At 39.7% G+C, this 27554-nt stretch overlaps 1 protein-coding gene across 2 annotated transcripts in view; it reads right to left on the minus strand.

Moving 5' to 3' along the window:
• Window positions 1–27554, minus strand: part of XPR1 (xenotropic and polytropic retrovirus receptor 1) — a 118496-nt gene that overhangs the window by 32298 nt on the left and 58644 nt on the right. For both annotated transcript variants that reach the window (XR_009959063.1, XM_062581048.1), the window contains exons 3-7: window positions 14212–14313; window positions 7913–8136; window positions 3581–3730; window positions 3188–3271; window positions 2601–2682 (exon numbers count right to left, since the gene is read on the minus strand). Coding sequence is in view for 1 of the 2 variants with exons in the window: in XM_062581048.1 (XP_062437032.1) it covers window positions 2601–2682; window positions 3188–3271; window positions 3581–3730; window positions 7913–8136; window positions 14212–14313 (642 nt within the window). In the remaining variant the exon portion in view is untranslated. The remainder of the gene's footprint in view (window positions 1–2600; window positions 2683–3187; window positions 3272–3580; window positions 3731–7912; window positions 8137–14211; window positions 14314–27554) is intronic.

Here is a 27554-nt window from a genome sequence, read left to right on the forward strand (position 1 = left end):
CACAAGCCAGGGAGGGGAGAACATTCTGAAACGCCACGGAAATTTAAAGCATCACACAACACATTTTGCAGTGAAGAATCATGCCTCCTCCTCCTCCATCATTTTCTTCAAAACTCGGGCGAGCCACATGCAAAATTGAAATGCCTGATAACAGATACATCAGTGAAGACCAGAGCTAAGATTCAATTTCAAAACATTTTCAAACACTCTTCTGAAGATTCCAGTATTTTTCTTCTCATTTTTAAAATTTACAGACATTTCTCTTCAAGCACGTAAATGATGGGATCTAGTCTGAGTGAAACAGTAGAAAAACTGGAGAAAGAGTTCTGCTTTATAACTACATGCCGCCTCAAACCTATAAGTTTTTTTATGTTGTATTTCTGGCCTTTTGTTAGCATGCTTTCCCTCCTGAGAAGCTGTGCTGATACCATGCAAGACCACCACTCCAATAAAACCCAAACCCAATTCAGAGATCTGTACTTAAGGCCAGAGGCAAAAAGATTTTCCATTAATATATTGTTTCCACTCAAATCTAACACTGTAAATCAAGTCATTTCCCAGAGTCAGCAAGTACATGACATTTGATTAACTTATCCCTCCAGCAACCAACCCCAAAAGGCTCTAGTAGACAAAAGCTCTAAACAAGGTGTTCAGAGAGGAAGATTTCCCTGGTGACAAGCCCAACAACATCACGAGCTGATTCTCTTCTACAGACTCTCATGTTCCCTCAAATGTGTTTTAATAGATCTCTGTACACTCATAGTAACGTTTGAACATGACTACTCACATAATTAAGGGCAAATGTTTTCTTCTCCTCCCCAAGAATACCCTACGATTTTGAGTGCTCGATGACAAAAATCAGTAACAACACTTTCCCTATTCATTCAGTAATATCACGGAGAGACAATACATTCAGTAATTCATTCTGCCATTGTGCAGACATGTTCTTCTGGCTCAAAGCTAGTTCTGTTACCATGCTCCTTTCCTACATAATACACAGCACTGTAACCAGCCTTGAGATTTTGCATGATTTCTTACAGAGTTTTGATTAATAAATCTTATCCCTACTTACATTAAATTTGACTCGCACTAAAGCTGATGTAGAGACTAGTGAGGCCTCAAAATAAATACTCTTCAGGGCAACAGTCTCCTGGGGTCCACTTGTAGAAGTTGCAACCTTTCATGGACCTGAGTTACTGTGAAGTCATCTCTATAAATGTTGCTGTTCTGTTTTCGAAATCAGGGAAATACAGACGCGTTTTGCCAACGGAAGTTATGTTCTAACGCTGTGTTACAAATTCTACACATACAGCAGTACAACCCTAAATGCACCAATCAAATTATAAAAACAATTTGACATAGAGGTATACAGGTTAGTAAAGTAATATCCAATTAAAAATAAGAACTTTAGAGTACAATTTTTACCCAATATTTGAATAACTTACAGATAAAAGAGTATGTCTCCTGATATAAACATATCTATTATTCACACCAGTTTAGTAACACATGCTTTAGAGGCATAATCATGTTTATGAATTCATTCTCACAACTGCATCACTTTTTCATTCTTAATGCTGAGAGATAAAACAAACAGCCACCTTCTATCATATCTGCATCTCATTCAGAGATCAAACATGTAAGTTACAGAGAAAAGAAAATGAATAAAGAACAATCTAATTGCATTAAATAGACCTTTCACATAGAGAGTCAACTTTCTGCCTCTACCACAGAAAGATTAGAAGGGAAGTTCTTGCGAACAGGTTCTAAAACAGATAAATTCTATCCCACGGGATGACTAGATCCAGTTAGAGAAACACTCGATTCAAAATTCTTTAAAATCAAACACAGGTCTTCCCTAATGCAAAAAGTTACATGCTGATCTGTTAGCTTTTTCCTTTGCACTTTTTCAGCAAATTACACCACTCTACTGCAATCACACATACAATTAGTAAAGCTGCTTGCAATATTCTGAATCTAGAGTACTAATATGATATTTACACAAATGGGAGTTTCCAGTAACTCAGAAGGTGCAAACTAGAGTAAAACTAAAGCTTAAAATAGGCAGTAATTTACTGTAGTTTTTAAATGATCTTGCCACAAGTTTGTCAACAAGACAAACCCAATTAACTCAGTTTACAGGCATCAAGCCTTCACGCCCCAGATATTGCCACATGAAAACTTCCTGAATGCCATAGTGCTCACACAGCTATGCGACTGCTCTCATTCTTTGTATAGAGTCAATACTATGCAAAATTTAAGTTCTGTGAGCACCTCTCTCAACACAGTTAGATTTTGGTGTTCACAGAAAGATAAAAGATCATCTTGGATGTTATACTTCCAGGATACCCCCGCTGAGAGTATGGCGAGAACCAGGAACACAAGCCACAGTACACTCAAAGATCAGCATCTGGGTATACAACATGAGAGCTACCGCCCATTACTGAGCAGAACTAAGAATTCACACCAGTGTGATCTGACTCAGCCTGATCCAATCCAGAACATCCTGGCCAATTCAGCTCAGCTCCAGGCTGTTACTAAGCGATACCAAGAAACCCATACCAGGCTGTGGGAGCCAGCTGAGTCCAGCTGAGCAAACCTACCTGAAAGTATGACAGTGATGTTCAGTACAATGAATATTCCACAGAACAATCCAACCCTGAACGTAGTCCAGGCTGGTGCAGGCTGCAAACAAAGCAATGGAGGAATTAAGGGGAGATAAATATGTTATCAAAGTCAGAATTATTCGCAAAATAAACTTAAAATCAGGGATATAACATTCTGTTTTGACTGTATTCTCTCTTCTTCTTGAAGTGAGGTTTCTTTAAACTGACAAATACTGCATAGTGTTCTTCGTTATGCTGATGCTGTGTTAGAACAGAGCTCAGGCATTTCAACACCTCTGAAAAGTCTTCTAGGCTACACTAACAGTAACATATGTTATTATTAGCATGAATTTCCCTTTATTATTCATCTCATCCCTTCATAACTTTGGCTTCATGCATTAGAGCTAGTAAGCTACTACTCTGTCTTTCAAAACTAAAGCAGATTGTGTGACCACGTCCTCTCTCAAAATTTGTGGAACCCACTCACATCCACGTATTTTCCCATTCTCCATTCAGATGTTGAATCTGCATTGGCCCCTTGACAGATCAGAGAAACAGCTTAGCCATATAACTTGATCTCTCACCTGAGCAGCTCCCAAGGGTGGAACACGCAAACGTTTCATAGCCTTCTGCCTGTCTCCATCTTCTAACTCGTTGGTCACCACTGCCTAAGGAGATTAAAAAATACACATCACAGAAGTTCATTGTAATGATACACTCCTACACATTGCCTGCTTTGCATTATTACACAATACAAGCCAATACTGCATTAACTCTTTAGAGTGAAGAGTAACAAGTTGATGATAACACACACAAATTTGAGTGAGTAATGCCAGGTAGCACTTTAAAATCAATTAACAGTTGCCTTGGTGATGGACATAAGATATTCATAGGGCAAAAGATTGTAAGAATAGAACACGAAAAATAAATTGTTTCCTAGCTAAAAGAGAAGCCAGTGCACAGACTAGTATCTTTACCTCTGTTTCAGAGATAAGCTGATTGATTTTCTTGCAAGTGTAGAATGGTGCCACTTCCACCTGGGCCACCCGCCAGTCTGCTCCTCGTGAGGTCTCCAGGATCTTGTCATGCTTCTTCAAGATCTTGCGGAAGCCAGTGAAGTTCAGGTTCTACAAACAAAGGAAAACAAAGTTAACTTGCTTTTAAGCCCAATCAGTTAAGAAGAAAGTTAAAAGGTTATATTCCAGAAGAATCAAAATAGTTATATCTATTATCAGGAGGGTTTTGTGTGTTAGTACTTTTTTTTTTTTTTTTTTTTTTTTTAGAATATAAATCCATTACAAATCACAGAAAGAGTGTGGAGCAAGGGCATACTACAGAGAACTTGTTTGCAGGGAACTAATTAAACCTAACGCTCCTGGAAAAGCCAGACAATTGCCTCTTCCCTGCACAGTCCAGAAAGTGACAACATTCCTGATGAAATTTCACTGAAAATAAACAACCTTTGGACATATCTAAAACTTGTATGTTTAATAATATTTCAAGACATGCTTCTTCTGTTTGGATACACCTTAATGCATATGTCACACGTACATGGACTCTAGAGCACTGGTGGTTGCAATGAGCTCTTAACAAAATCACAAAGCTGCAGAAAGACTGTTTTGGCCCAGTTTCCGCACTCACTATGGAGGTAAGGCATCTATTAATCTTTTCAAGGTGTTCTACTGATTTCTAGTTTCTTTAAATTTTATCTCAGTTTTAAATCAAGTTCTCAAATTCACTGCAAATCAAATCTGGCCAAGTGCATTCCCAGGACAGCATTCTGTTCCTCCTCCAACGTTATGTGAGGAGGGCAAAACAAGCCTGGGCCTGTAGACCAGGGAGACGCAACTATACTCTCGCAAAATACGTGCATGATACTCTGTTAAGAGCAAAAATACTGGTTGATTTCCAAGTTACACATGAGCCCTGATCCAATAGTGTATATGCGGTAACAAAGACATAAAAAGCTCACCACACTGCATCAGGCAGGCAATTACTGTGATAAGATGCATCTGAAATACTCCATCTCACTACACAGAAAATACCACACAGAAAACTTAATATTTTCATTCAATCAATAGGAGAGGCACAGGCAGACTGGGGCACGATTCATTCCTTGCTTCTCAAAAAGCTTAAAAAATAGCTTGGAAAGAAAAACATAGAAAAGAGCAGAATCCAATACCTTGGGGAGAGGCGCCAACTATTCACTAAAATGATTTTCAATCTAATTATGCTTAGAGTGATTTAATACCAGATCGCCATCATCTAGATGGGAAGAGGAGGACAGGGAGATGGGAGCAGGAAGCCAATGCATTAATGATCTGCATTATTGCAGACAAGAGACTTTAATTACTTTCTATTGGAAAAGCCAGCATTCCACCCCTGGGAGAACAGGTCATTCTTTCATAAATTTGAAATGAAAAAGATGCAACAAAATGATAATTTTGGTCAGAGAATTTTCTGTAGCCTGACCTGACATCACTTGATTTGCCATTAGTGCAATCATAGTAACTCTGGGGTGCCTCAGGAGGTAGCAGTGTATTACTGTGCCACACACCCTACAACCTCCACGATGGTGTTTCCTCCTCTGGCTGCAAAAATGCTGCATCCCAGGCTGTACGGAAAAACACTGTTGAATACAATGGTAATTTTAACAATGAATATTCATTGAAGAAATTATGAATGGGAACAGTCAAGTATCATTTACATAGTCAGAGGTTTTGTATTTCTTGCTATTCAAAATACTTATTTGACAGGAAGTTTTCTCCAAGACTGACTTCCACTTCTGCTGATACTAACTGAATCTATTGAAAGGAATCAACTAATGGCATGTTTTTCCATTAAAACTGAAAAAAGAAATCCTGTGCAACTTACACAATAATATTATGTAAGATTAAGTAGGATGAAATGACAGACTCAATCTTTGCTCATACATAAGTGTATTAGTTAGGAAATGCAAAAGCAAGGCAATCACACAGCAGTTTAATAAGACTGAATCAGCCTCCACTGTTTTTTTCCTCATGAGTATACAGTAACATTTAATTTCAAGATTTGTATATTCTAAAACATAATCTTTCAAATAAATTGTAATTAGATTTATATATGTGTGTGTGTGCACATATATGTTGTGTACGTAGAATTATACACTCTTGTTATCAATGAATTAATTTAAATTAAGTTATCACTGGTAAGTTGAGAAAAACAACAGCTGTCCTGAACTAAGTTATGGTTCACTTCTTCCCACGATGTTTTCTGTTTCATTTTAGAAGTATTCCTCTATTACCCACCTAGTACTATACAGCTAGTATCAACCCACAGGCACCTATGCGTTTGTATACCTTAAGATCGACGCATTCAACATTGACTCTTGCTTCAGTGCTAACAGCCTGAGAAGTTTGTGTCATATGGATTTTCTTGTCTTGGTAACCCAACTCGAGACATTGGCATCCTGTTGGAGCCATGGTTCACTACATATAATGACACTGGTGACTTCCTAGAGCAAGGCTTCAGCTACGTCTTCTTCCCACTAAGTTATTGTTTTTGCCTCTTCAAAACTGTAAGAGCTTGAATATTCTTAGTTATTTGTTTCTAGGCCCAAATATGAATGAGTAGTTTTTTTTTATTGTGTTAGCATACATATTCCTCATCCTCAACAAGAGCAACGTGAATGAACTTTTCTTATTCTTTTTGAAGGTAACTACTAGAAAGAAGTTCTACTGCTCTTGAAAACAGTGAAAAGTCTCAACTTCAAGTGGATTTTGTATCATTTACTATATATAAAATAGTCCTGAGTCACAGTTGCAAGAGTCCAAACAATGAGCATGCAAAACGCCTTTCTTCAATGACGTGGAGTAGCAGAGGAATTTCCAAAGGAATGGCCTCTGTTATGCCCTATTTAAATTCTTCATCAAGTATTAGAAGTGATACTTCATAACTAAAAACAGGAGCCTTCTTTTTAAAAAAGGCAAAGAAAATACAGTAGTTAATATTGTTCCGCTCCATTCCAGAAAAGCTGAGAATACTCTACCTCCTCTAGGATCTTGAACTAGAAGTTCTCTCTAATAGTTAAAGGACTTTACTGAAAAACCCATGGACCAGTGCCCCAAATAGTTTCTGCAACTGTAAAATCTGGACTCAGGACTCACAGAGGGCCACCTGCTATCCAACCAACCAAGTAGCCATGTTTCTAAGAGGAGCCCTGAATATATCCCCAAGAACTTCCCTTTAAGGCAGTCTGAAGCCTGTTTTAATGCAAGTTGGACCAAGAATTTCCAGCCTAGAAACCAAATATTAAAACAACGAAACTCCAGTTGAGGCATCTAAGTAAGTGAGTAAATGCTGGCAGCCTAAGCACACATGCTCAAGGGCATAATATCACTTAAGGAAAGTTGCAAATACTCAGAATTTTGGAAGAATTAAGCCTTGTCCATACTACAAAAGAATATTTAAGTATTTCTTCAGTGAATTTTTAGTGAAATTATCAAGTAGATAAAAAATCACTGCATCTTTATTTAGATCTTTACTAGGATTGTCTATTAAAGAATTTAAGTTTCAAAACTTTCTTTTGCCTGTTAAAGAATGTTTAAAAACATTTCAGAATATTTAACGACAAAAGAATTAGTCCAGTGATAAAAGATTCTGACAGTTTCAAATTTTTGTTCTGAGATTATTGCAACAGAACTAGTCTCTGCAACATTTACTGTGCCTTTTTATGTTAGAAATATAAGTACAACTAAAGATTTGTTTTTTCATAATTCCTTCAAGGCATATGAGCCTGTACCTTATGCAACTAAAAACATTTTTTTATGGATGTTTTAAAAAGAAATATTGATACAGCAAGGTCAGAGCCACTACCATGGTAACACCAGGAGGAAATAAAATGTTAATATTTCAAACTTCCACAGCAAATATTATATAAAACAGCTTCTTCCAAAGCCTCCTGGCTCCAACTCTGCACAGAACAACATACCACAGCAGAACATGGCCTCTGAACGCTGGCAGTGATTTCATGTTCTGACCATGCCTGGTGGCAGGGGAGCAGGGGTTAGCCAGCCCCAAAAAGAGGGAAGGAAGGTCTTCCCACTGGTCAGTTTAGCCTTTCTAATTCAATAAAAAACAGCAAAGCAGCATGTTGCTAGCTATCTTAGTCTCTATCCAGGGATGTGCTCTTCCTTTAAAAAGGTTTAGGGGCCCCAAAGTGAAAAAGAAATTGTAATCTGTCTTGAATGAGGCAATTCAAGGATACACAAGCACAGTGATAACACACATGCAAAACAGGGTGTAGTAAAACCACCTCCTCTTGTGGGTACCTGATAGTTCTGCAGTAAGATGAGGCTGAGGTAGAACTCGCTGAAGGCCAGTTTCAGGTCTTTGATATTCCTATGCTGGACACGCTCTTCATGGGACAGGTGGAAGACCGGCTTTCTGCGCTGCCGCAGCGTGGAAATCCCACTGGCTTCTTTTTGTGCATCCAAAGTTGATTGTAATTCAGTCTGAAGAGTAGCGAACCTGCGCTGAGCTTCTGCAAGCTTTTCTGTCAGCAAGGAAAGGAAAACGGCAGGTGAGTGTGTAGCAACTTGCTTATCAAATCTGTAGAAAGCTATATACTCTTCCCCCAAATAATCCACTTGTAGGTAAAAAGCACTGTACAGAATAATCTATTGCATGGCCTTTTCCCATTAATCATTAAATTCAACAACTCTACAAATATTTCATTTATGCAGCTCCTTCTCATTGAAGATTTTAATGTACTCCTACGAATAACTCTCTCAAAGAAAGCCTTCATGTCAGACAAGTCTCATTCACTATAGTCAAAAAATCAAGCATATAAACAACTGTCCCTTTGATGCAGGTTAAGGGAGCAGCAGAAATAGAACTCAGATCTCTTGACTTCCATCCCAGATTCAATTTCTAAATGACACTCGTTCCAGGACCGTATAAATACCCGTTCGTGATGGAAGAAGCCCAACCTGAGCAGCTGCTGCACGCTGAAACTACGCACCTGCCACCTCTAACTAGAAGCTATAGAACAGCCCTTCTGAATGCCAAGGGGACGCGGAGTCCGATCTCCCGACATGCCGCCGTTCTGGCAAAGCCATAGCTGGAGGCAGCCAGGCAGATACTATCTCGTTTAAATACCAAAACAGTGACCACACGTCTATTCTGTGTGCGAAGGAAAGCATGCTTCTCTTATTTCTCAGATAAAGCAAATTCACAAAAAGCATTAAAAACCCCTGTTATCCAATATTCTGAATCAACTCAAGAGCTGGTAAATTAAGCACTTTTCGTACTTGCGCATCCAGTACCAGCTAAGAAGTGTTTGCTATCTTTTCATAAGACAGTAAAGAAATCAAAGGAAAACACACTTCAAAAGTAATGCTGAATTTAGGAGCTCAGAAAGCAATGCAACCCTTTTGCTAAAAACAGCTTCTGCTTTGATCAGGACTTCCAGCACTACAAACTGCTGCATAGAATTTGAAGCAATAATTTACCCCTCCTTACCTCAAATGAGGATTACAGTTCGGAACCATTGCCTTACATTTTTTTATTGGTTAAAAGGATAGTCAACCTGTATTTAACATCATTTTAATGTATTTTCTGAATAAACAGGTCCTCTTCTTCACACCTCGTAAGTATGAAAACGGTATTCCTTTAGACATGCTCCTTTATGTTCTTTCAGAAAATAATCTTCTGTACTAAATAATAATCTTACTATGCTAAAAACAGCATAACTGAACATATTCTCTTTCTTTTAGCTTTGTACAACTAGTTCCTTCTTGGTTTCCCCCCACCTCGCCCCGACGAGAGTTTCAGACACAGCTTTGGTATCTCTACTGACAGGCACCATTGCAGAACACGGCAAATGGCATTTGCCGTGAAGACACCGAGCAGATTCAGAGTCCAGGACAGACCACTGGGAGCTGGAGCCATCTGCACGGAGCCGGCAGAACACAAACCCATTCCGCATCAGAAACTAGGGAGCCACAGGATCGTTCCACAGCACAAAGCTCTGCTAATTGTCAGTTTAATTCTCTTCATTAGTATCTTATATAACAACTTAACGGTAATTCTCAATTACTTCCACCACCCCCCGCACACACACACACACGAGTAAGTCTCACTCTTATGGGAGTTATTCTGACCTTTTCTGAGTCAGTCTTGTTCAATTCTGATTAATTTTAACTGCAAAACTCCTCTGTAAATAATTTTACAGTGTTCTCCATAGGATGTTTTCCAGCAGCAGAATACCTTTCTGAACAAAAAAGGGAGATCAGTGCAGAAAAATCAAGTATGGAAGAGACTGAAACTTTCCATCACTTCATTGATCATAAGCCTAAATACAGAAGAGGTCTTTAAAAAACAGGAATAGACCACCTCTCTCCCACAGCTTCTACATGTGCTAGGAATCCATCGAATGGAGGGAACGCAGGCCACAGCGACGTGTCTGCTCACAGCCTCAGCCACAGGGTATTTAACATGCACAACACTAGAGTGCAAAAAACATTCTCCCCCTTTTGGGAACTCTCTGAGGAAACAGTAGTAGATAGTTATCTGTTGGAAGCAAAAGCCTTCATAAAAACACAACCTACAAGTTCACACTCTATATCCAAAATGTTATATTAAACCATCTGGCGATGCACTAAGATTTCTTTCAGATAAGATTATTAAATATGCTGGCAAGAGTTTTCCATCTCTTGATCCAAAGCACATGTTCTCTTGCCCCAAGGTCCAAATAAAAAAATAAAATAAATAAAAAACACCCTTTAAATTCATTAGTTTAATAGCACAGTATTTAAAGAAAGAAATGCTTCAAAATAATTTTTAAACAGATGTTACAATTTTACTACCTGTTTGCAAACCTCCAACATCCATAAAAAAAAGATCATCTGCCTAAACATTCTACCCAATCATAGAAAAATTTAGTTTGAACCACCTACAAGTCTCCTTTGCTCAACCTCCTGCTCAAAGCAGGGTTAATAGTAAAGTTAAATCAGGTTCCTCAGGACCTTTTCCATTCAAATCTTGAAAATCTTCATGAATGGAGATAGTAAAGCCTCTCCGGGGCCCTGTTCCTGTGCTTTATCATTGCCACGGTGAAGAATCTTACATCTAATAGGGGTTTTCCTTTTTACGGTTTGTGACTGTTGAGTCTCTTCTTTTACCGGGAAAGAGCTGGGTTCTGTCTCCCATACCCGCTCCCGCTGGGCAGGGGAGGGCTGCAGCCCCCTTGGGATGAGGCTCTAAGGACAACCGAACCAGTGCAATCATGCGTGAAAAATGGTGATTCTGCCACCGTCTTAATCCTCCAGCCCTATCCCTAGTGCTGGCTGCAGCTAGCTAACCCACAAATCATCTCGTCTTATTAAGAGGTGATTTTATCACCAATATTTGTTGCAGAATCAAGATAGGGCAAAACGTGTGCTGTTATTCTTAAAACCACCCACTGAATTGCCTAGGGAAGCCACAAAGCGCGGTAGAAATCAAATTTTCAATTTGTAATACACTCCAAAATATTTGAAAAGACATTCACCCCTATTGCTTATTCAGCGCTTTTAAAAGTGACTTTTTAAAAAATTTGCCACAAGAGAGTCAGAGGAAAAAAAACAGTAAGTGTTTAGAAGCTGCAACCATTCCAGTTGCCTTTGCTGCATATTGCATGCCCCGATGGCCACTAACACTGTAGCTAAAGTGTAATCTCACCAGTAAAGGCTAAGGAGAAATCCAAAATGAGCAGAGGCAGACTCAAAAATGCTTGCAATAAAGCAGCAGCTTTGCCCAAAACCTGCTTCTAGATCCTGACTTGAAAGCATGGTCTAAAGTGTTATCGCCTCATCTATGCAACTCCCCGCTGGTTTTGTGCATCATTTTCAGAGGGTAAAGAAAAGTTCCTATGCAAGAAACCTGAAAAAACTATCGCATCAAGGAGCCAAGAAAATATCTCTTGTGGTTAAAGTCCCATACACAGCTTAGCCCCCAGTGAAATTACTGTTTGAACGCCTGGTCATTTGGAGTCCTACTTGTGATCAAACCCCATTGGTTTCAACAGACACGGTGCGATGTAAGAGGCTCACAGCTTCCCAGCCCCTCCTTTCGGGGCTCTGCTCAGCTCACGCAGGCTCTTCCCAGAGCCGGTTCCTCTCTCCATTGCTGCATGCCATGCTTTTGTTTACTAACTTAAAGCCATGACTTCCTACAATTAATAAAAACAGCTCCTAAATGAACCACAAAAAACGCAACTAGTTAAGACTGTTAAGTGATAGGCCAAGAACAACCCGATTCCACTAATTTAAAATATAACAAACTTCCCCTCCACAAAATCCCAACTACAAACCAAAACCGGTCGCAGAAAGTTCTCGCAGAATCTCTGCACTTGAGCAGACATTCCTCTGCAGGGATTATCCATACAATTTACTATTACCATTTTCTTTCAACTGAGGGTACAATTTCTTGGTAGTAACCTAAATAATCACCAACTGTTTTTCAAATCAGGTTTAGATAATGACATTTTTCCTTCCTGCAGGGACAGAATAACGGTCTGTGAAAAGAAGCCTGTATTTGATGACAGAGGACCACCTCTGAGCACATGGCAGAAGGCAAAGACATTCTGCAAAAAGCACCACAGCCGTGAGTGATCTGAGGGGTCTGGGAGGAGCTTGTGGTGGTGGGAACAGCCCAGCTTTGGAGGACAACACTGTCCCCGCTGGGGACATCCCCAACCACATTCACTGCAGATCCCCAAGCACAGGGAAAGAAGGAGATGCAGAGACAAAACGGAGGTTAACGGAAGGATTAGCTTTCTTTAGAAGTGGACAAGACGGGCACGTGCCTCCAATAACTAGCACGTACCAGGTCATAATCCAAGCCAACACATGCCTGCAGATACAATAGGGTCTGACATGACATGACATCTCTCTGACACGAACAAGACAAGAAATGTTTCTTCAATTGTTCCCGCATGTAGCATAATGCTAATAACCATAATAATAGGTTTTCATATTATTCAAGTCATAATTGCTCTTCTGCAAATAAAAGACTTATTTTAATCTTATCACAAGAGATTTTCAAATTGCATGTATTCTCTCTTAAAACTTTTTGAAATGACAGCAAGTAGAAAAAAGATCTATCCTATATTATTAATGCCATTTCAAAAAATGTTCGAACGTGTGTGTATATGTGGGTGCACAAGTGCTAGCAGGTCTTCATTAGGGAAAATTATAATCTGCATTGTGCATATAAATTGAAGAATTGTCTTCATGGAGTCGAGCTTAGAATACACAGGATCTCTTATTAGAGCAGCTGGTATAACTAGAAAAGTAAAATAAGTTTCTGAGCATATGAGCCTTTCCTCAGATCTGCAACAGAAACAGAAGATCTCAAAGCAAAACAAAACTTAGAAGAATTGCTTGGAGTTTAGATAGGTACATAGAATTTACCCATAGAAAAGTGCCCATCAAGTAAAGTGTAAAAAGCAGGACACCTAACAAAATATGCTGCTTCTACTGACAAGCCTACTCTTGCCTCTGTCCTTATACCACTATGGCTATCGCAAAATGCTACTATTCTACAGATGCAAAAGAACTGGCTTAGCCACCACAACAGAGATTAACTTCCCTACATGGAAGCTGAACAGAGGCAAGCTGCCATGCACGGCTGTTGCATCTATTGTGCCTTTAGCTATTCTCATGCTCACAACCCAGATTTTGCTAGCAATAAAATAAATAGCAATAAAATCATTGCCTGATGCTTATTAAAATATTTTGCACAATTCAACTTGTCTTTGTTACCAGATTAAAATCAGAAATAAAGAAGACACCATGAAGTGCTGCAAAAGCATTTTCATAGCAAGAAGTTAATGAATCAACAACATGTTAAGAAAAAGTAGGGCAAAAGTCCATACACCATTGTATCCATATTTAAATGCTTGTCTTATTGGAAACTCAGTTTAAACATTACCAAAAGAGGCTGAGAATTGCTTGGAACATGATGGTGGCCTGAACTAGACACACTATTACAAAATCTTTTCTAGAAACGTTACAGGGAAACACTACATTTCAATTATTCCATTCTAAAGTTATTTTCAAAACACAGAGTGAGAAAGCAAACTTTCTCTGGGAAAACAACAAACAACAGCACTTTGAAATACAAAGCCCAGAAACCTCTAATCTTAATACTATTACATTTTTATTCAAGTTTACCATACACAAGCGAGTCCATGACAGCATTCCTGCAAACTTGGCAAATACTAGCAAGGTAGCTTAGCATTTATGCCTAAAACATGCACAGGAAACAGTCACCATGGATATGCAATGCTAAGAAACAGTGCCCTATATATAAACTGCTAAATAAATTTAAGAGCACCTTCTTAAAGTTCAGCAGATGTTACTCCTAAGCAATGAAATCATTTGCCCTTTATTCTCCCTTCATTTAGACACTATGGTTTAGCTCCACATCTGTGATTAAACCTGAGCAATCTCCCATATAAACCCTGCCTATAATTTACCTGATGGCAGACCTGCATGAGCACTGCAGTAATTCTGGAATTTTGGAGACCTCAGACTCTTTTTTTGTTGCTTTATTTTCTACAAAAATACACAAATAAGCACCTTACCTGAATAGAAAGTGTTGATTTTGGCAAGTTCTTTCTCACAGGTTTGGAAGAACTTCTCTTCAAACTTGGCAAAATACCTTTTCACTGCGTCCTCATCTGTGACTATAAAACAAAAGGAAAAATAACATTTTAAGAGAGGAATACGAGAGCAATTTTCTAAATGGCTACCATGGAAACATTTCTTCAGAGTAAATCCTCATCATTCAGGGAAAGAAGAACAATAAAGCTAAGGGATTCAGCAGGAACAGGTATTTGACCAAAAATGGAGTCCTCCAAGACAGAGGGGGAAAGCCACAGAAGCAGTGACTGCACCTTGGGTGGGTGACCAAAGTTCCCGGGAGCCTTTTCAATCCGCCCTCTACATGCTAATGCAGATCTCACCCGCTTCATTTCTACTCCCCAATTCAGCCTGGGTGCATGACTGCACCTGTAGTGCCTTCCTCAATGAAGACTGAGCTTTAACTATAAGAACTGGGCTAATCCAAGCTTGATCCAAGTAAAGAAGCATCTTCCAAGGCTGTCACAGGAAATAAACTGACAATATTTTGTTTTCTAAATATACTGGAGGGTCCCACCTTCCTCCCCTTCACCCCGGCTTCTCCTTCCTCCCACAGCACTTGTGCAACCATGCAGTGAGCAGATAGGGAAACATTCAAATTAAAAATAAAAAAATAAAAGGCACAGTAAAGTAGCAACATACCCAACCTCGACATGCTACTACTGTCTATGCCAGTTTTAATTTTGTACATTTATCCACCCAAAAGTTGTTCTCCTCTCCAGTCTCAGGCACTAACAAGTCCTCCAACACAAACTTTATTGAGAGCCAAACTCTTTAACACTGAGTGTTTTTTATGATGGGGCTTGGTTTTTCTCCAGGCTGGGCATAGCTGAAAGCCAAGCTTCAGCACCGGAACCTACAGCCGTGTGCTCTGCAGCCCTGCAGTCCCGGTGCCCCAGAGCTAGCCCAGCGCCTCCCTTCCAGCCCATACTGTGCTGCAACTAGCACACACACTCAGTCTTGCCTAGGTCCAGGTCTTATCCTTTAAGAACAAAGCTGACCAAGAAAAGTATTTACACCAAATTATCAAACAACTAATTCTACTTAAAAGAAAAATGCCCAGCTTTTAAACAAAGATTTCATTTGACCTTCCATGCACATTCACTGGCTTCAGCAACCATCCCCACCTTCTCATCACTGCAATCATTCTGCTCTTCACCTGCCACTGTTTCTTTCTCCTCTTTTGAATAGTCTTTCCTCAGCAAACAATTCAGATTTTGCCCAATGCCTCAGCCTATTCCTCTTGTTTATGCTGGCTTGCTACAAAACAGACCACCACATAAAGCTCAGAGACTTTCACTTCGTGTACACAGTTCTGGTGGTCTAAAGAAACGAAGCTAAGTCTTCACTTGCTCCTGCAGTCCTATTTTGAGAGAACTGACCAGCACAGCTGAACAAAACCACTGAGGCAGTCCTTCAGGCTGCAGCACAAAGAGACGAGAGGCTCTGATAAAGAAGCAACTTCAAGACCTTGCTTAAACCTTTTCAAATTTTGTGTCGCTGTGAACTCATGACAGAACAGCTCTTCCTCACCTCAGCCTCTGAGCTGTCAGGTAGTCCGGTAGGACCAGAACAAACAAGCAAAAGGTCTGCCTGGAAAGGAAATGGGAAGTGCTACGTAAAATTTTTTATTTTACAAGAAGGAAGAACGTGGATTCTATCTCACAATGAGTACTTAAAGGAAGAAACCTAAATTATGCCAATTAAAGGAGTTATTCAACAAAGCCTTGTTTCTCACCCACTGGCCGGAGAGTACTTTAGCTCCTGGAGGAACTATGCACAATTCCACAATTAAAGTCTTTGTTATTTATGAAGAATACAGTGCCTCATCTCCAAAAGTGCAGCATTTCACACATGGAACGAATGTTTTTAATAATTAAGAAACAAATTGAATAAGTAAAAATCAGAGGCCACACTACAACCAAAAATTTTACTACTGTCAAATATCTGTCTCAAATGTTCCTAATGATGGAATCAGACTCTTCAGAGTTAGTTTTCTGAGTTCTCACACATTCTTGCAGACTAAAAAAGGTTGTGTTTTTACAAAGAGGAAAAATTAAAAGGTCTACTACACTACAGTGTTGAGAAGGTCAGCAAATAGATCTGAAGCTATATGTTATCTAATAAGAAGTGCCTACTGAAAAACGATGATGAACTAGAAGATAAAAATTCCAGACTGTCAAAACCAAGAAAACCTTATTTTAGCATTAATTTCAAGGTAAAAATAACCCTAAATTAATCAAGAAAATACATACATATGAATTCTCAACTTTTAGAATTATCTGGGGTTTATGGTTACAACACTGATATTAAACGCAATGAACCTATATACATCATATGAATATTTTAAAAGGCTTACAGTTAAGGAATAAATAATAGCGCAAGACTGTCAGGACAATTTGGAACCCTTTTGTTGTTGCAGAGTTTGAGGATGCTTATTTCAACCCCTGAAAGTGTGAAACTTGCACAAGTGATCAGCATTTACAATTCTACCACCCAAGCAGGAGCTTGCAGAAGAGAAGCCACAAAGGCTTCAAGGGTAGTTACACATCCAAAATATTGGCATTTAAGGTCTGAGAAGAGTCACCGTTAAAAGCCCATTATTTATTGCTGATTATCTTCAGACATCCGTGGCTGCTCCCAGGGACGAGGACTCCCCTAGCTGTACACACGCCCCCGAAACGACAGGCTCTGACTCCTCTCGGCTGGCCAGGACCGCAGCGGCTCCGAGGTGTTGTGAGCTGCTGCTGGAAGCTCCTGGCCCAACGGAGCCTTTGAGGAAGCAAACGCGCACATGTGTGTCGTCTGCCTGTTCAGTCTGTTCAGTCTAATGCCTTAATGCAAATCGCTCTCTGCAGAGAGCCTAACACAAGAGGGATGGAAAATAACTCTGCTGTGAGGCTGGTAATTTCTCGCAGCAGCCACAGAGGTTGCAACATCTTCCCCCAGGGCACTACCAGCAAGGCCAAGCAGAACATGCCTGCAAGAGCCCTATTCCTTGACCCAACCGTCACTAGCGTAGGCGAACAAAACACAAACAGGTGGCGAAATAACAGAAATTACTATGTGATACATCATATGCAGAGATTTTAGCTCCCTAACTCCCTGAAACATTTCAAACAGCAGTAATCAAGGAGTATCAAAACAGAGTTGACTTTCAAGGAAGGATCTGAAGGACAAATTCATCCGTCTGCAGAGTTTATATATTTCTAACAGAAGAATTTACCTACAGTTGTTTTCTGAAAACAATCGGCAATCATGAGGCAATTGTTCTTCCCAGCCTTTAAAAATAAGTCATGCAGAAATAAAAGCACACTTGCCTGCTGCTTTCCTGCTTCAGAAATACTGAACCATCTCTATCTCAACTTGTTTCTAAGTTTCAGTAAGTTCACAAAGAAAAAGCAAAACCGAGGAATTTTTTAAAGTTCAGTCACTGGAATTAGGCAAGAACAAAAGATCAGACAGTGGAGCATACCTTTTGTCCGTGAAGCCAAACATAAATATTTCTAATCAAAATATCTTTTGAAGTAACAAAAAGCCCAGTAAAGCACCAAAATGCTAATTCAACAAAACCAAAGCCAAACAAATGCCTTATTCTCTACATTAACTGATGATTACTTTAGGAAATTATAAACAAGCATGAACTGTTTGACTGTATCTGAAGTTTTGAAAGAGGAAAACAGACTTAAAAAAAAAAAAAGGCAAAAAAAAGAAACAAACCAGCCACTACTAGAAGACCTTCCAAAAACCTTGAGATTAGGAATTCAGGTCTGTATTTAAACCTCCAGACATGGCTGACTGAAATGAAAGCAAGGGTCTGTATAAACTATTGAAAATCTTTACCAAATGTCAAACACCTTCTTATAAAAGGTATTTTACAGACTACAAAGGATACCAGTTTAAAAATCAGAATTTTTCTATGAAGAAAAGCTTTCCCTCTGGTTCAGCTCCCACTGCAGTTCAGTAATTTAGCTGCAATAATAGACAAGTACTGCCAAGGCTATTGCCTTTTTTTTATTTTATTTTATTTTATTTATTTATTTTATTTCTCCCCAAGGCTAGGACAGGACAACTTTTTCTGCCATGAGAAAATCACAGTGCCAGAAACCAGCCTTGCATTCAGAAACTCCATGACAACAGAAGCTGTTTTTAAAAGGCCTCTAGCAATTGCTGGCAAGAAAGGCCAGCGCTTCCTTTTGGCTTTTTTCTATAGCCCTAATACTTCATTTACCCTAATCCCCACACTGCTGCCACAAACAAGCTTGCCAGGAAGATGGAAAGCTGCAATCCTGGTTAGCCTGACTTCATCATCCCATGCAATTGCCTGGTGTGAACCAAAGGCGATTCAAGAAGCCTGAAACACTTATGCTTGCAAAGTATATTAGACTACACTAAATAGGTAGGTGATAAATTGAATGTCACCACTATCTCAAATACTGTCAGACTTTTAAGGTTTTCCATACCTGGCCTCTTGTATTCAAAAAACCTGCCCCCAGGGTTCAAACACAACTGCAACAATGGAACTGTGCTCTGAAACTAAAAATTTTTCAACTTAAAGGAGAGTTTTCTCATTCCCAGGTCTATGGAGATAGTAACAGCTTATGTTTCCGGGCTTAGCAGCACACTTGCTTAAGTCTGCAGACAGCTTCAAGCAAAGGCTCTGAAATGTGCAAAATGACATAGTTGCCTAATGACACAACAGCCAAAACTAAGAAAAAAAGGCAGCTTTTATTACCACTTTCTAAAGTTCTAAAAAGGGCAAAATAATAATAAATCCAGCATGAATGAAACCTACTTCAAAAATACCTTCAGAAGTTATGATTTTCAGGTTTGTAAAAATTGTTTGCTTATTTTCAGATTGTATCACTGAAGTCTTACAAGCAAACCAGCCACATCCTTGCAGACGGTTTATCTCGCAGGAAAGGAAAAGAAATCTCTACTCCACAACATGCCCACAAGCTAGATAACTAACAAGGCATCTACTATAAATTATTTAAAACTATGTCTCTGCGAACATATATTCTATAGCACTGGTATCATCCTGGTAATACCACTGCATGCACATAAAAAACTGACAGTGCAGTAGCAGGATGCGAGAAGTCAGCTGTAGCCTGGCTGACAGCTACTACGGAGTGGGTCTAGTTCATCAAGAGTGTTTGCCAGGTACGGCAGTCTGCAAAAACTGGTATGTGGCACGGTGGCCACAGAGCTATTCTATACTTCCACTTCTTCCAACAAGTGTTTACCACTAATAAAAAGTAATTGTGCAAATTTAAAGAAAAATGCAATAGTCTTGGTCATGACTACACCACAAAGTTTTTAAGAAAGCTGGAAAACTGTTAGCACCGAGGTGAATGAGACCAGACTTTGTTGATGGAAGTCACTAATGGCAAGAGCATCCTTGTGCTGTCACTGCAATCCCTTGCAAACGTACAAATACTGATCAGCTCCGTTACTTGCGTATTACCCCGAGACACCAGTTCCACAGAGCAATCTGTGCAATGATGTGAAACCTCAAAGAGAAAATTCGAAGGGGGAAGGAAAAAGGGATATGAAGAGTTTGTCTCCAACTAGAGAAAAACGGTTCCCTAATTCAATTTTTCCAATCCTATGCGGAGTGGGCAGGATGCAGTGGCTCATTCAAGAGCATACCTCCATGTCTTCCCACATCCTTGTGCATCAGCTCTACCCCTTTACAACCTGCTTCTTAATTGTACCTATTTGGGTTCTCTTTTCACTTCCACAACACACAAGTACAGTGGTAACCTCCAAAATAGAAAGCAAAGAGCTAAAACTCATCCCTTTCATCCCTTAAAAACAGATACAAAGTTAGTTGGTAAGATTGTTTCTCTCAGAACTATTTCTGTCCATTTCAGTTTCACTTTACTTCCTATTAAACAATGTTTGGGGTTTTTTTTGCCCTCCAGATAACCACCATATTCAGATATGCATCATTTAACAAGTCTGAATAGACAGTCTGAAAATTTTCCCCAGCGATTTAAGTGCATGTCAGGTCTCTTATTTGGTTTACTTTTCTCTATAATGTCAACATGCTTCCTAGGAAAAACAAGCAAGGAGTATTGTTCTTTATTCATCACTGAAAACAAACAAACAAGAAATTAGAACTATGGAAAAATAGGTTGCTTCAAAGTCAGTATTTTTTAGATTCTCTTATTTCAGGGGGGAAAGTATCTTAACCTTTCAGTAGATGCACAGAAAGCATGTCTAGCTGAATCCTAGCAAGCTGAAAGAGGATCTAAATGACTTCTTTCCATCCTACAGAGGGTTTTGTTTCTTTGTTTTAAACAACAAACTAGGTTGTCATAGCTTTGGAGCAGAGAAGACCCTGAGGCTCTGAAAGCTTTGAAAGCTTACGTCCCAGTTTCCAGACCAACTGGCCCCAGTTTAGCTGTTATAGCTGCACATTATCAGCTTGGGGTCTAAGTTTTGCAGACCACCAAGGTCACTTCAGCTTCAGAGAGAGAGAGAGAGAGAGAGAGAGAGAGAGAGAGAGAGAGAGACTACACAAAGGCCTGATAATATTGCAAAAATTACTATAAAAATACTGTTAATAGAGTATCACAGAATTGAATTCCAGAAGACATTAGAAAATGAGAGAATGACAGGATGCAGAATTACTCCCTTCCATGGTTAAGCATGACCTCTAAATTCTTATTCTTTTCAAGGAAGAAAGTAAAGATTCATTATATGCTTTTATAAAAACATTCCCAATGATCTCAGCTAGAAATATTGCTATACACTTACAGGTTAAGAAGAGATATTCAAAAGACCTACGACTCCAGATGAAATTTCCTGTTGACCATTATACACTCAAGATTGCCATGACAAAGAACAGAGACTATTAAGGTTACGTTGCTCCATCTGTGCACACTAGAACCTGCCCAGACATATTAGTCACGTATGATTGGTTTAAACAAGTAACCACCGATGCAAGAAGAGATACTGCAGCTTTGTGAAATTACTGGGATCACACTGGGACAATCCCTGGTTATAAAACACACCTGTACATTCTTCAAACTGCTAACCTGCTGTCTAGCATCATGACTTTCATTTAAACAAAACAAGGCAGCAACAATTACGGTTGCACAGAAGTCTGTATCATGGTTTACACATACTAAGTACTGCAGAGATGCTCCAGCACTATAGGGAGGAAAGGTCCGGACTAGGCCATAAATTTGTCAGATATTAAATGAGGAAAAAAAACCCACACAACAACAACAAAAAAAACATGGCTTCCATGCCTTCCTTCTGCAGAGAGGTGATTTTTCATCTTTAATCTGAGCAATGTGGCATCTAAGACTCACCCTCTACCCCCTCAATGAAGGGGTCACAAAACTCTAGGAGATTTGCAGTATCTGCCTACCTTTTTAAGCTCTATTGAATGGAATTATTCAGCTACATAACATAATCCAAAAAACTTCCTTCATATGGACGGAAATGAAGGACACTGCCCCAACTTTCCTAGTTTAGTCCTTACACTAAGCAGACAAGCCTAGAACAAATCACAAAAGCAGAAAACAGCAAGGAAACCCAAGACCAGAGTTCTCAGTTTAAAATCAAGCACTGGCATCTAAACTGAAGCTGATCCTTGAATTAATCCATCCATGTTTCCCTTAAGTTTGCTGAAACCCAGTGAATTCAACAAACTCTCTCCTGATACCAGTCCAAGTGCAACAGGTCCCAACCCTTTAGCCAACCGACATTTAAATAAACATATTTATGCTCCAGAAGCAGGTGGAGGAAGATCATCCCAATCCTACAACTGAACCCTTTGGGCCAGCTCCCAGATTAATGCTGGGAGAGATTACTGTGGAGACTGGGAGGTACAGCAAGGAGCAATTAAATGAAACTCAAATACTTCAGTGTTTAATGTAGTAGAGGTCCCTCGCCCACAAATATTCCTTCCCTGCTCCATCTCACAAAGATTCACTAAAGAACATGAATGAAGGTCCATGGCATGGAAACCAAAAAAAAAAAAAAAAATTCAATCTTTTAAGTATATATTCATATCTATGAAAAAGACGCAAGTTCAAGCTTACTAATGTTTTGTCAAGCAGAAACGTTCTTGCCATGAGATGAAGCTTCATAATAAATTGGCTGCTTATGCTCTGTTTATTGAGCCCCAGCTTCTAACAGCTTTATTTCGAGTTTTATTAAGAAATAACAATTACTTTCTCATTAAAACACTGCACAAAAGCTTTTAGAAAATATGATGCAACTAAGGTCATAAGACAGCATTTTAAAGAAAACTAAGCATTTACAGTCAGTTAAAGGAACTGTGATAAGTGCCCTTTTAAAGTCCCGTATTATTCGGTATGGAAAAGTTTTTCCTTCCACTGAAAATGGACCTATAGATGGAACAACGGACAATTTAGGGGGTAGTTCAACCTGCTCCTGATTTCCTCACAGACACGCGCTCATGCCACTTCCCCAGTGCTGGCATTAATACTCAATCAGCCCTGCAGTGAACCAGCTCAGGAAGCCAAACCAGCATTTAGAGAACTAATGAGCCTTAGAAGGAGATCTAAAGAGCATTAAAAAAAAACCAAACCAGTCGATAAAATAGTTTCTTCCAGTTCAGTTTCTCTGAAACGGCTCATTGCAGGCAAGGAGGAGGTAGTAAGAGCAAGACCACCCCCTTTGGCAGCAGCTGGCAGGCTGATTTAACAGGAATATCGCATTACCCCCTGCAACTCCTGTCTATCTTGTGATAGCAGATGACTAAGAGGAACGCACTACCCCACAACTCTGCTGACGAGCAGACATTGGTAAAACCAGCGTTAAGTCACTCGAGTTCAAATCACATGCCCATACCCTTGGTATGAACATAGCAAATGTCTCAGTTCCTGGGTAAACGCAAAGAAAATGTTAACCTTCAGCCTTTTTCTAAACTGCACCTAACTTTGGGCTTGTGCTCCAGCAGTATGCCTGCCTCTCGTCTTCCCGCCATCAAAAACCGCTGTAAGAATGTATTTATAGGCAAAAGCCTTCCTCGTCTTGGATACAAATTTTCTAGTCCAGATTTCAATTTACTCCAGCACAACCTATGTGAAAACATTTTTGCGAGACTTTAACACAGTTTTACCCCTATTTTAAATAGGGGTAAAATTATTTTAGTGTAAACGAGGAAAAAAGCTTAAAAAAGAAGTAAGTTTGAAAAGATGATGAGAAAAGTAAGATGAGAATAAATGCAACACAGTGTTACACAAGTGACGTTGTTCTATGCAAGCTTTATCGGGATCTGTCAAAGAGGCAGTGCCTTCATCAAAGTGCTCTGGGACAGGATGGCTGGTCACTGTCTGAGGGGTCTTGTCAGGAATCCCCTCCACAAGCATCCTCAAGGAGATGTCTTCTGCTGGGTCTGTGATGCTTCTTGAGACACCCATGCTCATAGGTCTTATCTGTACCAGAGATGCCTTGCCCATGACTGGCTCTGCAAGTGGTCAAAGTTTCCATACCTTCCCCTGCTGATATTTCCTTTGTCCCAGCCCCTCAACTGCATAGGGCACATTCTGTATAACTGGTTAATCTCAATAATACACAAACTAGAACATGTGTTTTCCCCAGAAAAGAATTTAAAAGGCTATACAAGGTTCATACATGCATGCCACAATGAACTCAACAAGTCATTGCTCATCTGAAGACCAAGATGAACGCAGGGCAGAATCATTTCTCAAATGTAACGTTACTTATCTCCCATTTTTTCTCCCCTTCCGTCTCCCGAAGGTTAATTTCTACAGTGTGCTTTTTTCCTCTCTCTCTTTTTTTTTTTTTTTTTTTTTAAATTGCTGACAAAACCAGGTTTTGCATGAGCAAGTATTCATGAAAAGTGCTAATTTATGCTGAAATAAAAGGCCCAGGATCTAATCACGTGCTCACAGTGACGAACCAGCGAGTGCAAACTCAGCCTGATAAGCAAATCACCTGAGGTGCACGATCAGCCAGAGCAATCTCACTGCACTTGCCCAAAATGAGTTGCTGTGCGATATAAGCAGTCCCGTTCTTCAGTGGAATTTGCAGGTAGCTACCAGTAGGATGTACGTTCAAAGAGCTTTTGAAAATGCCATCTTCCAATGTTAGCACATGCTCTGTCCTGGCTTCTTGCACTTTAAAAACCACACACACTCCTAAGAGGCCTGCTGCCGTGAAGTGCTTAAAGTTGCAGAAACAGGACCCACCATTTAAAAATAACAAAGACATAAAGACATTAAATTCATTTTACAAAATCTCACTTAAGACACCAGCGTTTCTTTAGCTTTCTCCTCACTCTCAATCTCGATTCGTCTTCAGTTACCCTAGTACAACTTTGTTCAATCAATCAAACAAGGACCTGCTCGAAAGGGTTATTTTTAACCTTCCTCAGTTCATCAAATCAGCTGTCACACAGCTGCCCAACAGCTGTACAGGTACAGCTGAAGGACCAGCACAGCAGCTGAAACAGGTAGCAAGGCCAGTGGAAGACAGAATCAAGAGAAAGGCAGCCAATTTCCAACCATGGTTGCAGTATTCAGAAGACCTCAGTATATCTCTTTGGAAAAACCGAATTGCTCCATCCTGCTGAAGATAATTCAGTCATACATTGGCAAATTGTATGGAACCCTCCACGTGACCATTACTTCTACGAAGAAACTCCTCTGCTTTCTCCTTGTTCTCCTTTGTCAGCGGACATAGAAGTGGCAATCTCAAAGCCGTAACTACCTCAGATCTTGTACACCACATTTTCCCGTTCTCTACCTTACAAAGCATCACTGGAACTGCCATTTCAAATAAGTCTTTAGCCCATTCAACAGAGCATCCTACTTCCGGTAGTTACGTATATTACGCAAAGTCCTTCATTACGTGTTATACGTTTGTACAGTGAGGGGAGCAGTTTCAAAAAGCAGCTCTGAGTCCAAGATAATGGTTTGTTTCCATCCTTACTGACAAAATCGTGACACTCGAAATGGAGCAACGACCCCATGCAGGAGAAACTCTGTATACTAAATGCACATCCCAAACAATATGGACTGCATATGTGAAACTAGTAACTGCTAGGAGGAAAAGAAAAAAAGACAATGTATTTAAAGGTGTTGTAACTAGTTGACAATTAGATGTTTTACTGTCCAACAAGCAGAAGTTACATTTGGACCAACAGGGAGCAAAACAATTGTGATATGTTTCCAAAAAAAGACTCTACATCAACTCAAACGCTTGCTTTCCTTCCCAGAGGTGTTGTACAAGTGTCGAGTTGCAGTATTAAGAGACAATCTAGAGCCTCCTGTAATTTCTGTCACTAGTAATACTGAAAGTCTGCAGGGAAATGTAGTAATTAAAGCTATTACAACCTTTTAAAAACACAGTGAGCAAGAGTGCTTTATGATCCTAGCAGTCTTAAGACAGGGCACTATAGGACAAGGGTCCTCTCCTAGCATAGAGGACACCCCAGGTGAGGGCTTGCTCGTTTATTTTTGTTTTGGGGGAAAGGCAGAGAAAAGAAATTGTGGCTAATTCACTGAAAAACATATTGCATAACTGGAGTTGATAACAGACCTGTACTTACTGCTCTGGAAAACTATTTTTATTCTTTTATCAATTACACAATGTACAGAATTCAGAAGTTGAACAAAGAAAAATCACTAACACCAGGTAGTAAAAACAGGTGAATAAAGGGACCACCAGGCTTAAAAAATAAAAATAAGCTTCTTCTCAGAGACATAAGAATACTTTTGTTGAAGTTAGGGGGTGAGGGAGAATGAGAAAAAAAGATTAACAGATACTGTGTCTTGGGAAAGACTTCAATTAATATTAAGAGCAACCAGAAAAACAAAACAAATGATGCAGAACCAACTACAGGCTCCCCATATGGATGAGAGCGAATGCACAGCACAAAGACAAGTCTACTTTAAACACATCACTGATGGCTTTATTTCCCCCCAGGGACTGAACGCTATTCAAATTCATTTTTCCTTTTTTTATTTTACTAGCTATTAAGAGCAAACAGTTAGCAAGAAAATAATGAGCAAGCAATTATCAGATGAAAAAAAAAGTGTTTCCAAGGTATCTCAGGGAAATGACATAGGGCTTGAGAATGGCACTGTGCAAGGTTTTACCCGGGGACCTTTACAGCTGAATCATGTTCAGTTCTCTCCAATTTCCCAGGAAGGAGGACACTTAAAAGCTTTTTAACCCTTATCAGTGTTAACACCAATGTCTGCCTAACCATTCCACACAATTTATTTTTTTTTTTTTTAATAAGACATATCTAGTTTGAACAGCAGCAGATGAGTACTAAGGTAGGTGCTTACCTACTCAAGATGGTAACAATTCTGTTTAAATTCCTGTAGTGTCCTAGGGAGTGACGTTGTAAGTTCCTCACAAAATCAGGCCACTTAGCCAAAATTATATTCCTTTGCTCTCAGGCACGCGCACAGCAGCGGAGCTGCGCCCTACCCTGCTACTCAGTGAACAGTCAGTCTTGAAGCATGTCTGGAGACACTGTGATAAATGCAAGATAAGCAGAAGTTCTCCAGTGCAGGTCTCTACAAGTCTGGGGTTGTTTTGTTTTAAACACATTCAAGCAGCATCGCTTGCTCTCCTCTATTTACAACCCTGCATCTACAAGGCTTGCTTAAATCCAATTCAAGTGAAACCGTATTTCTCAGATGCCACTTTGCAACTGAAAGTTTTGCTATGATTTAAGTGCCTGGAGGGAACAAGCTGCAGTTCAAATGTCCTTCCTTCAAGGTGATAGATGATGGTCTTTCAAAGGCACTGACTTCAGAGCTTAGGTGATCTTTCAACAGAGCTACTGCGTTCAAGGGGTAATTTTAGTTTAAGATTAAAATGCACCAGAGACCAGGCTTCCGCTTGTTTGTTGGTCTGTCTTCCAAGCTAATTGCTTTCTTTATGTGCAGAACAACTGCCCAGCCAAAATCCCAAGCATCGGGTAGCTCCTCTTAGAGCATCCATGCCAGCCTGGAACTGGAATCCCTTTGAAAAGATTTTTATACCCCAAATGAGAAGAAAAATTCAGAGGCATGTGATCCCACCACAGATTTCTCAAGGCTCAGTGCCTAGCACTGCTGGCACTTCATAAATAAAAAGGCAAAAGGAGCCATTCAGTTATTTCTATTGCTTACAGAATAAAACCTGGTGGGAAGGAAATACAGAAGCTACAGAAGTAACTGCCAGCCAGGAAGGTACATTTTGCATACAAACTCAAACTCTGAAGCAAGTATGCTGCGGGTGGGGAAAGATCAACTTCCTAAGCCACTTTTCTTATTTA

The sequence above is a fragment of the Rhea pennata genome, chromosome 8 (genome assembly GCF_028389875.1).
Source record: "Rhea pennata isolate bPtePen1 chromosome 8, bPtePen1.pri, whole genome shotgun sequence".
Taxonomy (NCBI): Eukaryota; Metazoa; Chordata; class Aves; order Rheiformes; family Rheidae; genus Rhea; species Rhea pennata.